This window comes from Sminthopsis crassicaudata, chromosome 3 (genome assembly GCF_048593235.1).
Source record: "Sminthopsis crassicaudata isolate SCR6 chromosome 3, ASM4859323v1, whole genome shotgun sequence".
Taxonomy (NCBI): domain Eukaryota; kingdom Metazoa; phylum Chordata; class Mammalia; order Dasyuromorphia; family Dasyuridae; genus Sminthopsis; species Sminthopsis crassicaudata.
This window is the reverse complement of record NC_133619.1, coordinates 40,314,290-40,328,818: the sequence shown is the minus strand read 5'-3', so window position 1 is coordinate 40,328,818 and position 14,529 is coordinate 40,314,290. Positions and strand designations below refer to the sequence as shown.

Below are 14,529 nucleotides of genomic sequence, written 5' to 3'. Positions count from 1 at the left end.
AGCTAAGGATTCTAAGAGACATGAGGAACAAACTTTGTGAATAAAGGCCTGGCAGGGAAAGAAGGACAGTCATATTAGCATATTTAGCAAAAGGAAATGCTTACTCTCCCTGTCCTCTATTTCATTTATTTAAGGTCAAAACATAGGCAATGCACATTCAAGTCGTTTTACTGGTGAAGTTCCACCTTATATCAGCAGAAAATGAAAGAATGCTTGGTTCTGAGGCAGAACCTGTGCTTGCTGCTCAGGGTAGGCTCTGGGTTGCAAAGGTCACCTCTGTTATCATAATGATCATGGAGGTTTTGTGAACCTTGTTTATACAGACATTTGCGCCTACCATAGGGCTTCCCAGTGAAATTGGACATTCTCTGTGTGATTTCTCTAGCAGAGACTTTTAGGATTTACTGTTATTTAATAGATTCAATTTATCAAATGAGATGACATTGAGACCAAAAGAGGTATTTATAAAGTGTTTAGCACAGAACATAGTAGGTATTTAACAAATGCTCGTTCCCTTCCCATCCTCAAAATTTAATTCAGTAAATATGTATAATATATATGTGTGTGTGTGTGTATATATATATATATATATATATATATATATATATATATATATATATATATATATATATACACACACACACACATATATATACACACACATATGTATATATGTATACACACACACATACACCACCTACAAACTTAACAAATATTTGTTCCCTTCCCATCCTCATAATTTAATTCAGTATATATATATATATATATATATATATATATATATACTGAATTTTGAAATACATATTATATATATATATCACCTACAATTACCAAGTACTATGCTCAATAGAAGAGAAACAAAGGCAAAACAGACAAAAATAATGAAAAATTAATCTCTGTTCTCAGAGACCTGCATTATCCTGGAGGTGATAGTGGAAGAGGGATAAAACATTCTCACAAGAAAGTTAATGCAAAGTATATGCACAATAATACAAAGTAATTTAAAGAGCAAGAGAATGCTAATACGTGGGAGGAGTGGTCCAATATTTCAGGTGACACCTGAGCTGTTCTTTGAAAGAAGCTGTAAGTTCCAGAAGTGGAGGCCCATGTTGGCAAAGGCATGGAGGTGGTGGATGGACTGTCTTATCCGGGGAACTATGAGTAGGCCAGAGTGCCTGGGACAAGAGGGTATGAAGGAGCTATGTGGGGGCTTGCTGATCACCCATTTTCTCTGCAGACCAGTAAGTGGTGTGAAGCCGGCATCTACCTTCTGGCATCCCAAGCCCTGGACAAGTGTCAGACACAGGAGGGAGCTGAGACGGCCCTGGGAGACATCGAAAAGTTCCTGAGCACAGCCACGGAACACCAGCTGGTCAACCCCAAGGAGTTCTACAGCCAGTTCAACTTGGTTCTTACCCCTGAAATAAAGGTAATAATAACGCCTCTGGTGCTTTGGTGGTGTAACTGAGGCACAGGGGTATCGCAGGGTCAGCTTCTGAGCACTTTGGCAGACTAAAGAGAGTAGACGGAGCTTCCTCAGCAAGGAGTGCCAACTGTGGGGAGGCAGCTTGGTACAAATCCTAACTAGAGAGTCAGAGGGCTTGGGTCTAAATCTTGCCTCTGACACTCACAGCCTTTGTGATCTTAGACAACTCCCAGTCCTTCTCTGCTTCTCAGTTTGGCCTTAGTGACCTTTGATTATTAGATTATTTTTTCTGGTTCCAAATCTATGGTCCAGAAGTCCTGAGCTGTGACTAATTGTGGGGACTGTATAATTTATTTTTTTCAGGGGAATAAGTCTCCAAGCATTTATTAGGCTCTTACAGGGTACCAGACCTTGAGCTGCTAAGCACTGGGGATACAAGACAAGGCAAAAAAAGTCCCAGCTCTCAGACAGCTCACATTGTAACGGGGGAGACCTTTTGTAAACACCTGGATCCATACAAGTTATGGAGCATGTATGGTTCTGTGATCTATGAATTCTGAATGGTCCTGCCTGCCTCTCCTGGACCTGGGGTAGTTGAATTGACCTTGTTTCCCTCACACTCCCTCCTTCCTTTACTTCAAGGTGGTGCTCTCAGAAGCCAACGAGCAGGTGGGTCAGAGTGTCAGAATGATAAAGTGGTCAGAAGCCAGAGAGTAGCAATGACAGCTCAGTTTGCATCTATTTTTCTCCTTCCTTTCTTCCTTCCCTATTTCCCTTCTTCCTTTTTTCCTTTCTTCCTCTCTTCCTTTCCCTCCTTCCCTTCCTTCTTTCCTTCCCACTTTCCTTCCTCCCTCCCTCTCTTCTTTCCTTCTTCTTTCTTTTCTCGCTCCCTCCCTCCCTTCCTTCCTTCCTTTCTTCTTCTCTTCCTTTTCCCTCCTTCCTTCCTTCCCTTCCTTTCCTCCTCCCTTCTTTCTTTCCTTCTTTCCTTTCCCTCTTTTTTCTTCTTTCACTTCCTTCCTTTTCTTTTTTCTCTTTTTCTCCTTTTCCTTTTCTTCTCATTTTCCTTCTTTCCTTCTCCCTTCCTTTCTTTCTTTTTCCTTTTCTTTCATTCTCTTTGCCCTCTCCCTTCCTCCACCCCTCCCTCCATTCTTCTCTTCTTTTTCTCTTTCTTTCACAAAGCCATTTGCTCAAATGATATGGCAAATCCCCTTTATCAAAGAGTGACATCCCCCAAAATGCAAACTATCCATAAAGAGAAGAGAGGGCACCAAGTTACAGAAAATTGGTTCTGAGGGAGTGACAATAACAATAAATATAATAGCTCACATTTATATAGTGCTTGCTATGTGCTTGGTACTGTGTAAGTAGTAGGCACTTTAGAAATATTATCTTGATCTTCTCAACAACTCTGGGAGATATGAAACTATCTCATTAGCTAGGTTTTTAGATGAAGGGTAAGGACAATTTCTATTCCCATCTTATGGATGAGGAAGCTGAGGCAAGCAGAGATTGCCTGATTTAACGTATCACACAGCCAGTAAGTATCTGATGTTGGATTTAAACTCAGGTTTTCAGAACTCAGTCACTACTACCCATCAACATCAGCTTTTATGTACTTAAAAACCATATTCCCCTTTTCCTTGGTTCTTATTACTCATGAAAATCATTATCTCAGCCCACCAGGAAGTCCTATAGCCATAGCCATCAAAGGAGCCAGAAGTCCTGAGCTGTGACTAATTGTGGGGACTGTATAATTTATTTTTTCAGGGGAATAAGTCTCCAAGCATTTATTAGGCTCTTACAGGGTACCAGACCTTGAGCTGCTAAGCACTGGGGATACAAGACAAGGCAAAAAAAGTCCCAGCTCTCAGACAGCTCACATTGTAATGGGGGAACCTTTTGTAAACACCTGGATCCATACAAGTTATGGAGCATGTAAATGGAGGCACTTGGACAGGTAAAGGCATTGACATCCAAGGGCACTGGATGCAGCAGGGGGAAATTGAGCTGGGTTTTGGAGGAAGCCAGGAGGTTTAGTTGTGGAGAAGAGCATTCTAGGAAGGGGGTAGAACCAGTGCAAAAGCATGGAGAGGGGAAATGGGAGCACGATATTCAGGGAATTACAAGTAGCCCAGTGTTGCTGTGTAAGACTGAAAACAGAGGAACAAGGGAGATGGGGTGATGGCAAAAGTGTAAGTTGCCTTTTCTCACCTGGGAATCACAGTAGCAGCTTCCTTCCAGAGTTGTTGTGAGGATCAAATGATTTAATCTTTGTAAAGTACTTTGCAAGTGGCTGGCCCTTAATGGGTGCCTAATGAATGTTGAGGTCAAGCTAGATTCTCACAGATTTTTGCAGAAGCTGACATGACTCTAATTGCTGGCAAATTTTGAGAGCTTTCTAGGAGCACAATAGGACCTTAGCACTTCTCCCATCTTACTTCTAATCAAAGAATCCAGCCCAATCCAACGAGGATTTTAAGATGATAAGGACCAACAGTTAGAAGGAATTTTAAAGGCACAATACCTTTTATTACAGAGGGGTAAGCTGAAGCCCATAGAGGTCATAAGAGAGCCAAAATGGACCCTAAATTCAAGTCAGCAAGCATTTATCAGACATTTAATATTTTCCATTGGGGAAACAAAGAAAGGGAAACACAGTCCTTGCCCTCAGGAAGCTTGCGTTCTAAGAGAAAAGCTGAATTAAAGGAAGTGGAAAAGTTGAGGGGAAAGTACCCACATAAAGAGGGCATGTTGGAGAAGTCTGGAGAATCAAAAGTGAAGCCCAGAGAGGAGTGAAAGAGAGAGCATGGCTGGCTGGCTTAGGCATCCCCTCAAAAATGGAAGTCCCAGCCCAGACTGACAAAGCAGAGGAAGGGGCTGCCTTCATCTAGTCTGATGTCCTCATTTTTTTTTTTTTTTTTTGATGGAAATAAGACTCAGAAAAGTCATTGGATTATAGTTCCACAAAGGAACCTCAGAAGAATAGAGTCAGAGTAATAAGGAACTTAGAAGTCATTGAATCTGTCCCTTCCCTCATTTTACAGAAGAAGGATATCTTTGCCAAGAAAACACCTGTTGTAATGGGGGAGACCTTTTGTAAACAACTATTTCTGGTGGGTTATAAAACCTGTCTGCCGGAGCCAGTGTCCTTCATCCTCCATTCAAATTTCCCAAGGTTTAAAGCTCAGTGGGTGAGCAATTTTTGTAGTAGTTGTTCATTCATTTCAATCACTTTGAGATTTTCTTGGCAAAGATACTAGAATGGATTATTTCCAGCTCATTTTACAAATGAGCACTTGCCCAGGTCATACACCCAATAAGTGTCTGGGGCCAGGTTTAAATTTAGGTTTTCCTGACTCACCAGGCTCAGAGTTCTATCCATGGTGCAATCTGGTTAGTTTAAAATCCAGCCGTGAGCATTTCCTTAAGCACCTATTGTGTGTCCTGTCTTCTCCCATTCAGATTTTATTCAGATCTCACCTTTTTATGAGATAAATTATGACAAATTAGACCCTGCCCTTATGTAGCTTCCGTGTCTCTGGATAGGCAGGGGAGTAAACAGAATATATAGGAAGAATATAAAGCATTCTTAAGAGGAAGGAATTCTGGCAATTATGGTGAGATCATGAAGGGTCGGCTTTAGGAGAGGGCGTTTTGGAGGGAGTGTGGGATTCCCTGAGGGGAGTCCCTGGTGAGGAAAGCAGGCCTTCTGGACAGAGGGGACACAAGGTGGTGTCTGTGGAGTGGCAAGAGCTGTATATAGGGAACAGCTCAATTTTGACCCTTTAAAGCACAGGCTCTTAATTTCATTTGGGACATGAGCCCTTTGCATCTCAGTAAAGCTTATGATCCCCTTCTAAGAATAAGTTTTTCAAATGCTTAAAATAAAACACCTAAAGTTACAAATAAAACCAATTACAGTGATCAAGATTTCCTTGTTTCTATATATTTTAAATGAACATATTTAAAGTTAAGCACTTTAATTTGAATATATTGATTTATTAAAGTTATATATATATATATATCAGAACTATATTAATACATAAGGAATATTAGAACTATAGAATATGAGGAAGACCTGAACTCTGACCTCAGACTCTTACTAGTTGCGTGACCCTGAGGAAGTCCTTTATCCCTCTTTACCTCAGTTTCCTCATCTGTAAAATGAGCTGGAAAGGAAATGGCAAGTTGCTATAGTATCTGTGCCAAGAAAACCCCAAAAAAGGATCAGGAAATACTGGTCATGGTGAAAAATGACTGAGCAACAGCAATCACCCTGAGATATTTTTGAGGTAACTGGCACATAGTAGACATTATAAATGCTTGTGAAGTGTCCTTCGCTTTTATGTATTAGCATGCTAAACTTGAAGCTCAGCAGACCCCAGGTTTAATTGCTGGATCTAGCACTTACTACCTAGATGGGTAGGGGTGAGTCATGTAATCTCTCAGAGCCTCAGATTCACCCATCCGTAAAGTATGTATAATAATATCTGTAATACCTATTTTACAGAGGTAATGAAATTTTGAGATAAAGTATGTAGGGTGCTCTATAAATAGTAGTTCTTACAATGATGATGATCATTATGATTGATTCTCTCTGTCTTCAAATTTCATCTCTTTAGCCACAAAGGGAACATTTTAATTAGAGATTTTATTATTAACAATGCTGTTAATAGTCACCTGAAAAATAAAATGTTACCCAGGAAAATAAGGGTTGTTTTATTTTGGGGGGGTAGGGCATTTTTCTAATTGATCAGTCTATCAACAAATATCAGACAGACATACTAAAACTCTTAGCATGGAGCCCATAAGAAAAGAAAAATAAAGGAAAATTTAGACTTATTGGAGGTTTTTTCCTCAGATTGTTAGGAGTAGAACTTCTTGGTGAAATGACTTGAGATTTTCACAAAATCTCCAGAATCACCCTTTCCCCAATTCTTCTAGGTCCAGAATCCCCCCAAGTCCACACAAGGTTGCTCCATTGCTTCATGGTGTCCCATCGTGAAGATATTTGGACAGAACCCTGCGATGGCCCCAAGATTTTAAGACTTTTTTGTCTAAGCCCAGTTTAACACGTGTTTCTTCCCCTGTAGGAAAATGCAGACAAGATTGTTCAGAAGCTGGAAGATGTGCAAGAAATGTTTGAGAGGAGACAAGTGAGCCTAAAGAAGCTGGCAGCAAAACAGACACGGCCTGTGCAGCCTGTGGCCCCCCATCCAGAGTCCTCCCCGAAGCGGGCCTCCCCTAAGACCAACCGGCCCACCAACCTGGGTAAGAGCATGTCAGAGGCTCCTGTGGCCTTTGGACGGCTTCTGAGCACCAGCTGGTGTTCTTGTTCACATTAATAATGACTCGGGGATGGATGCTCCATCCAGGGAGGCTTTGCTGGGAGCTGGGGGAGATGGCAGTTCTGTAAGGGGCTCTGCAGCCCCAAGGGCCTTTCCATGATCCCTGTTCATGAATCCTCTCTACAGTAATCCTTTGCTGGATAAGCTCCCTGAATCAGATCTCTCATCTTTCTGGTGAGAATTCCCCAAACTTCTGGTCCTCTCCTCCATCTCAAGGGAAAACCTTGAGTTTCAACAGATTGCTCAGTCTGGGAACATAGAGCTTATTGAGAAGCAAATGTGAGAGAAAGCTATGATCTCAGACTGGATGAGATTCAGCAAACATTCGGTGGGGTTGAGAAGGGTTTGGATGTGGGTTGACAAGAGTTGGTAGCTAACAAACTATGGAAGATGAGGGAGAGGAAGAAGGGAGAGCCAAGGCAAGCTCTGAGGTAGCAAATTTGGCTTATGGGGAAGAAATAAAAATGTTTGGAAGGGAGTGGGGTTTAGGTGGGAAGATGCTGAGCTCCAACTTGGATACATGTTGAGCTCCATGTTGGATATTACAAAGGTAGTAGCTGGGCCAGAAGGATTAGAAATAATGGGAGTCATTGAGGCTTAATATATTAATTTGGGAGTTGTATTTAGAGATGTTTATTGAACTAGTTGGAACTAATGAAGTCAACTAGAAAGAGAGAAAAAAGGGACAGGATGGAGCCCTGGGAGATGCTAAGGGGCAAGAAATCAGGAATTGAAATTGAGATGGAATCATGAGACTAATGATACACTCATCTCTATGGCCCTTTTCAGTTCAAACATGCAGTGATGCTAAGAAAATTTTATATCAGCTATTATCAAGGCACAAACTGTCAAAAACCAGGGTAGTTATGGGAGAAAGGAGAGAGCCTAGCAGCAATGACTTCTTTGCCAGGTACAATTCAGGAAGCATCCTTGCTAACCTTGATCATTCTGCCAGAATCTTGGACTTCTTGTATAAATAGAGGAAGTAAAAGATAATGGGAACTGTGGCAGGAAACTTCCCATGTTTCCCACAAACATTGGACTGTGTTCCCCAAAAGTATTTATTGTGTGATCTAATTGTGCACAGCTGCTGTTTTCCCCAGTGGACGAGGGATGTTTCATGGCCAGAATTCTTTCCTTCTAGGAATGGGCACCTAAGATAATCTGCCAGCACATTACTGTGTGTAAGACATGGGGAGAGAAGAACATCATAAGCAATACTCAAACGCAAGTTGTTAGGGTACAAGTATAAGACAAATACATCTTGGAAGTGACTAGAAGAGTACAGAATAACTGATCAAGGAATAATTGATATAGAGATGAGAATAACTCTGGGAGATCTGTGTTTAGACTAGGCGGGGAAAGGAAATCCTAAGAATGGTTGATATTTATACATCCCTTTAATTTATACATCTACTCTTTCTATATAATCATTCAATTCTGTAAAACTCTAAGAAATGATGTAGGTGAGGAATTCAGGGCAACATGGAAAGATTTATATGAACTGATGCAAAATGAAATTAAGCAGGATGAGGAGAATGGTATATCCAGTAATTAAAAAGTAGACTGTTCAAGCAACCACTGAGTAGTTAAGTTGGAAGAGGTTGGAACTCCCCGTTGAAGAAGTTCTTTCGAGCAATGCAGGTAGAGAATGCTCTGTGCTATAAGTTGTAGCAGCATGCTAAGTGTTAGGGACACAAAGAAAGGCAGAAAGAAAGAAAGAAAAAAGCCCTTGTGCTCAGGGAGCTCACCTTGTAGTGAGGGAGACAATGAATGTCAATGGTAAATTGGAAGTGATCTCACTGGGAGGGAAGAAAGAGCAGAGGAACCGGCTGGTTCTCTCATTCACTGCCTTCTCTCTCTGGTTCCAATCTGACACATTCTTCATATTGCAGGAAAGATTCAGCCTCTTTTCACATCCTTTATAATTCTCTAAGGCTCATCTCATGTGACTTTGACATCAAGATTATTTTTTCTTCCTTTTCCTCTTTCTTACTTTCATCCTTCTTTCTCTTCTCCTCCCATTTCTCCTCCCTTTTTTCATTCTTTTTCTTTTTCTTCTCCTAATCCTCATCCTTCTTTCCCTTCTCCTCCTGTTCCTCCTCCCTTTTTTCTCTTCATCCTCTTCCTTTACCACCTTCATCTTCATCATTCTTTTCTTTGTTTCCTCTTTCTTCTCATCTTTGTCCTCTTCCTGTTCCCCTTCCTGCCTCATATAATTACTACTAATTGTGAGATTCTGAGTAAATCTCTTTACTCTTTATCTCTCTGAGACTTCAATTTTTCCTCACTTATAAAATGGAAATAATAATAGCAGTTTCTATAAGAAATGATGACCTGACAGATTTCAGAAAAACCTGCAAAGACTTATATGAACTGATACTGACTGAAATGTACAGAAGCAGAGAGCATCGTACACAGTAATAGCAATATTATATGATGATCAAATATGTTAGACTTAGTTCTTCTCAGCAATACAATGACCCAGACAATTCCAAAAGACTCATGAACTATGGAGACTGAAGGCAGAGCAAAGCATACTATTTTCACTTTTCTTAAACTTGGTTTTGTTTTGTTTTGTTTTCATTTTTTTCTTTCTCAGTTTTCTCCATTTGATTTTTCTTTCACAATACAACTAATATGGAAATATGCTTAACATAATTATAGATGTATAACCCATAACAGATAGTTTGCTAACCTGGGGAGGGGAGAGGGAAGAAATGGAGGGAGAAAAATTTGGAACTCAAAATCTTACAAAAATGAATGTTGAAAACTATCTTTACATGGGGAAAAACAATTAAAAATATTTAAAATATGAGAGAGGGAAAAAAAAACTATCTTCATCCCAGGGTTAATGTGAGGATCAAATGAAATAATATTTGTAAAGTGTTTTGCAACTCTTAAAGCATTAAATAAATGATGACTATTTTTATTCTTCCTCCTTAATTTTTTTCCTTCTTCCCTTCCTGCTTCTCCTACTCATTCTGTATACTTGAAAGTTATTCTTCAGAAATTCAGAGTATCTTGGGAGGTTTCTGGCTCTGATTTCCTTTCCTCAAAGTTTCCAGAAGGGATGGAAAAATTCAGTTTATTATTGTAATATTAACTATTAATTCATGTAAGCCACATTATCCCTAAGAGAGATATAACCATAACCTTGAAATTTTAAATAGGCATTTCCCTGAATGGGAAATGGCAACCAGGATGAAGCCACTAGAAAATAAACTCACTCTCCCTAAATAATGTTGCTTAGAACAGAAACCTAGGTTAATGAGCCAAAAATATTTTTTTAAGAAAAACATGTGGGGGCAGCTAGATGGCACAGTGGATAGAGCACCAGCCCTGAATTCAGGAGGAACTGAGTTCAAATCTAGTCTCAGACACTTAACACTTCCTAGCTGTGTGACCCTGGGCAAGTCACTTAACCCCAACCTCAGGGGGGAAAAAACAACAACATGTAAACTTAGGAAACAAATTGTCACCAATGAGTAATAAAAAAGGACTTTCAGAGAGGTAAAAGATACTACTTTTAGTAGTCTCTGACTTGAATGAGAAAAATAAACTGAATGAGGAAACATGTTCAACTAGAATCTAATAATAATAGATAGCATTTTAAGGTTTGCAAAACACTTTACATATATTCTCTCAAATAGAATCATAGCAGCTGTTTTAGATGATTGACAAATAAATGACAGTCATGTGGGATTTCGGCACAAAATAATATGAGTTTGATCCCAAAATAATGTGGGTGATGTATAGATAGCAAATAATGGTAGACATCAAAAATTGGGGTTCAGTCAATGGCCACTCTCTTTGGAAAAGGGTAAATTTATTTAGGTGAAGAGGTTACAGACAAAATGAAGGGATATAATAGACAGAAGAAATGATAAATGTGAGAGCACATGAAAGATAAGTTCCTCAGTGGAACTCATAATTACCTAGTAGCAAAGGAGCACCCCATGAAGTGGGGACATGTCTTTAGCTGGCAGGCTAAGCCATGCAAGGGATTCAGCGTCCTAAAAGAGTTAGTTAGCTGTAAGGAGGAGAAGTGGGGTTGAGAAGCATAATGGAGTTAGGGGAGATACCACCTGGCATGGGGAAGGGGAAGAGGAAAGATACTGATGAGGTGCAAATGATGAGGTTAGTGGTGTTGTGATGAGGTTCGAGAATTGGGGTGGGAGATTACCTCTGGTCAGAGGGGCAAGTCCAATGTGAAAGAATTTGAAAACCCAAAATTTGTGTGGCAAAAAAGGGATTTCTTGGCACTGAGAAGCCAGCTCGCTAGGAAGACAGATTTTTTAGTGGACAAAAAGGGCCTGTTAGGAAGATAACAAAGGTTAACACTGAGAAGAGAATATTTTCACCAGTGGGCAAAAAGTCCTGGCAGGGCAGCTTGCTAAAACAGCTTCCTTGGCAAGCACATCCTTTTTAGGACTTCTCTGAAGGTATCTGGGCATGTAGCTCTAGATATATTGGGGCTGTCTTTGATCTTTGGGGGCCAACTCCTGAGAGACTGATTTTCAATTCAATTTAAAACTGAATGAGATTATTTAACTGGGAGTTTGAACCTTTGAGAGTTTTTTGTGGCAATGATTGACCAAGATCTCCAATTGAATGAGACCACTTAACTGGGAGTTTGCAGGCTTGGGGGGAATCTCAGTTTATGTCATTACCATAGGTAGAGTGCTGTGGAGGACTAACTCAGAGGAAGGCAGAAGCCAGGGAGTGGCCCCCAGATAAGTGTTAGAGGGAAAATTTAACCTCAGGGACATACCTGGGATTTCTGACAGGGTATGGCAAAGTGAGAACGTCCATAGAGCTAAACTGATCTCTATCAGTGGCTCCTCCCTACCTGCCTCAGGCGTGAATTTTTCTCAATTCCTTCAAGCTCACCCAACACAGAAGAATTTATCAAGAGAATGGGCTAGAAAAAAAGAGAGGGAAGAGAGAGATTGAAGAGGGGGGGAAGGAGAAGGAAGAGGAGGAAAAGCAAACATTTAATTAGTACTTATATGTTCAGGTACTAGGTTAAGTTAATGGAAATATAGAAGAAAAAGACTGCCCTTAGCTTCAAGGAGCTTACATTCTAATAGGGTAAGAAAACGCAGAAAAAGGATCCATGGGCTGAAAAGGTGCTTCTACAAATAGAAGTTTCTGGGACAGATTCATCAGGCAGAGGACACCATGGAGCCTTGAGAGGAATATTGGGACAGAGGTAGGGAAGGTGGTGGGGGAGTCTTAGGGGAGGTAGATCTGGAGTAAGGAAGGCTGCAGTGAGGACTTCCTCAAGTGGACATTCCTGGGATGAACTCATTAATAAGATCATTGTTTTCCACCTTTCCCTATTTTCTTCCTCTTCCCTGCCTCAGTTTTTTAAAGGCAATCTGGGTCAAGTCAGAGTCACACAGCTAGTAAGTGTCTGAGGCCAGATTTGAACTCAGGTTCATCTGACATGAGGGTGGTTCTCTAACCATGCATCACTCAGCTGCACTCAGTTTACTTTTTAGTGCAATTTTTATTTTTTCAGTTAACAAGCATTTCTTTTTTCTCTCTTTTAACCCTTATTGAAAAAACAAAGGGGAAAAATCCTTATGACAAATATGACAGGCAAGCAAAACAAATTCTCAAAGTTGTTCATGTCCAAAAATGGACATCTCCTGTATCTTTTGTCCATCATCTCTTTTTCAGGAGGTAGGTCTTGTCTTTCAGAGCTATTTATCTTTACAATAAGATTGTCAAACATCCATCCATCCATCTATCTGTCTGTATATCCATCCATCCATCATCCACTTATTTATCTATATATTCATCCTTTCATTGTCCATCCATTCATCTATCCATCTATTTATTTATATATCCACCTATCCATCTACCATCCATTCATCTATCCCTATGCATATATATCCCTTCATCCATCATCCATCCATCCATCATCCATCTATTTATCTATCTCAGACCATACAAGTTTCAGTTTTTAGTTGTTGTTGGTTTTTTCCCTGAAACCATCCCCCCTCATCATTTTCTATGACATCATTACATTAATGCCCTATAACTCATTCCCCCATTCCCCAACTAGTTTCCAGTGATTTGCCCTCTTCTACCTGAATTTGAATCCATTCTTCTTCAAGGAGCCTTCTGTGATGAACATTCAGACAACAGCCAGTGCATCAGCACTCAGGTGTTCAGGCAGGTCGCCTAGATTGCTGCTTTGTGAGGCTGGCGATGTAGAAAGCCTGGCAGCTGCTGGCACAAGCACCCGCCGGGCATTTTATCCCACAGGCAGGGCTCTCCCTTCAGATCTCTCCCCTAATCTTGCTGACTTTTCTGTCTCATTTTCTGTTGTGTTGGCTTTTATCTGAGCGAGTCATCATTCCCTGCTTGTCTTAGGAAAGGTCCTGAACTGTTCTGAGGGCTTGGGGACCTCAAAACCAGCGAGCTCCCTGGGGACCCCCTAGAATTTGGAGCAGGGGGTTGGATAGGCCTAAGGAAAGCACTGAGCTTTAGAGGTTCCTAAGCCCAGCCCTGCTCCCCCAGGGCTGCCCTGGGGCCTTCAGGAAAGTACTGAGTGGGGCCTTTGGAAGGCCCCCACATTGCTGGTTGGTGTTCAGTTGGCAGCTCTTTGGCTTTCTACTTTTTTGGTGACAAGTTCATAGATCTGTAACTGATGACTGCGAGCATTTTCCACGTTTTGTTCTGTTGTTTTTCTGTCCATCCCTTCCTGACGCCATTTAGGGTTTTCTTGGCAATGATACTGGAATGTTCTGCCATTTCCTTCTCCAGTTCATTTTACAGAAGAGGAAACTAAGACAAAAACTGTTAAGTGATTTGCCCAGGGTCACCCAGCTGTGTCTGAAGCCAGATTTGAACTCAGGAATAGACTCTAGGCCCCGGCTGCTCTATCCATTATAGCAAGTATTCAAGCATTAGAGTCAATTCCTCTTAGCTGGCTACTTGAGTTGTAATTTAATTAAACTAATCTCATTAAATTTTAATTGAATTAATTTCATAATGTCCCAAACTCTAGATTAGTCTGGGGGCATGCTTATATATATTTCTTGATTAACACAACTTGAACATATCTTTCAATCAGTGCTTCTGCCTCCATGATTATATGTCATTTTATTTAATCAACTGGAGAAACATCCTTTCAATAATTACTCCTATCTCTCTCTGTCATATCCCTTGACCTCCTAGTACTAAATAAGTTATTAAATTTACAGCTTATTTTATTAATATTGAAGACACACAAAAAAGCAAAGATGTAGACAAAATGGAAAAATAAAATAAAATCTCATGTAGAAAGGAATAGGAATTGGGCCTATAATTTTATTAGAGAGGGAGTGATAGGTGAGCAATTTCCTTCCACCCCTATAGATAGATTTTTAAGTTCCAATGATCTTGTGATGAAAAGAGCCATTGACATCCAGAGAGAGGACTGTGGAAGAGTGTGGTTCACAACACAGCATTTTCACTCTTTGTGGTTGTTTGCTTGCATTTTATTTTCTTTCTTATTTTATTTTCCTTTTTGATCTGATTTTTCTTGTGCAACATGATAATTGTAGAAATATGTATAGAAGAATTGCACATGTTTAACATATATTGGATTACCTGCCATCTAGGGAGGGGGTGGGAGGAAGAGGAAGGAAATTTAGAACACAAGGTTTTGCAAGGGTCACTGTTGAAAAATTATCCATGCATATGTTTTGAAAGCTTTAATTAAAAAATGTGTATAATAGAAAAAGAAACAAATATGAT

The 14,529-nt window shown here is 40.2% G+C and overlaps 1 protein-coding gene across 1 annotated transcript in view; it reads left to right on the top strand.

Moving 5' to 3' along the window:
* Positions 1 to 14,529, top strand: part of MCF2L2 (MCF.2 cell line derived transforming sequence-like 2) — a 277,293-nt gene that overhangs the window by 87,233 nt on the left and 175,531 nt on the right. Inside the window, 2 exon segments of the mRNA XM_074301954.1 lie at positions 1,238 to 1,429; positions 6,520 to 6,697. Coding sequence (XP_074158055.1) covers positions 1,238 to 1,429; positions 6,520 to 6,697 — 370 coding nt within the window.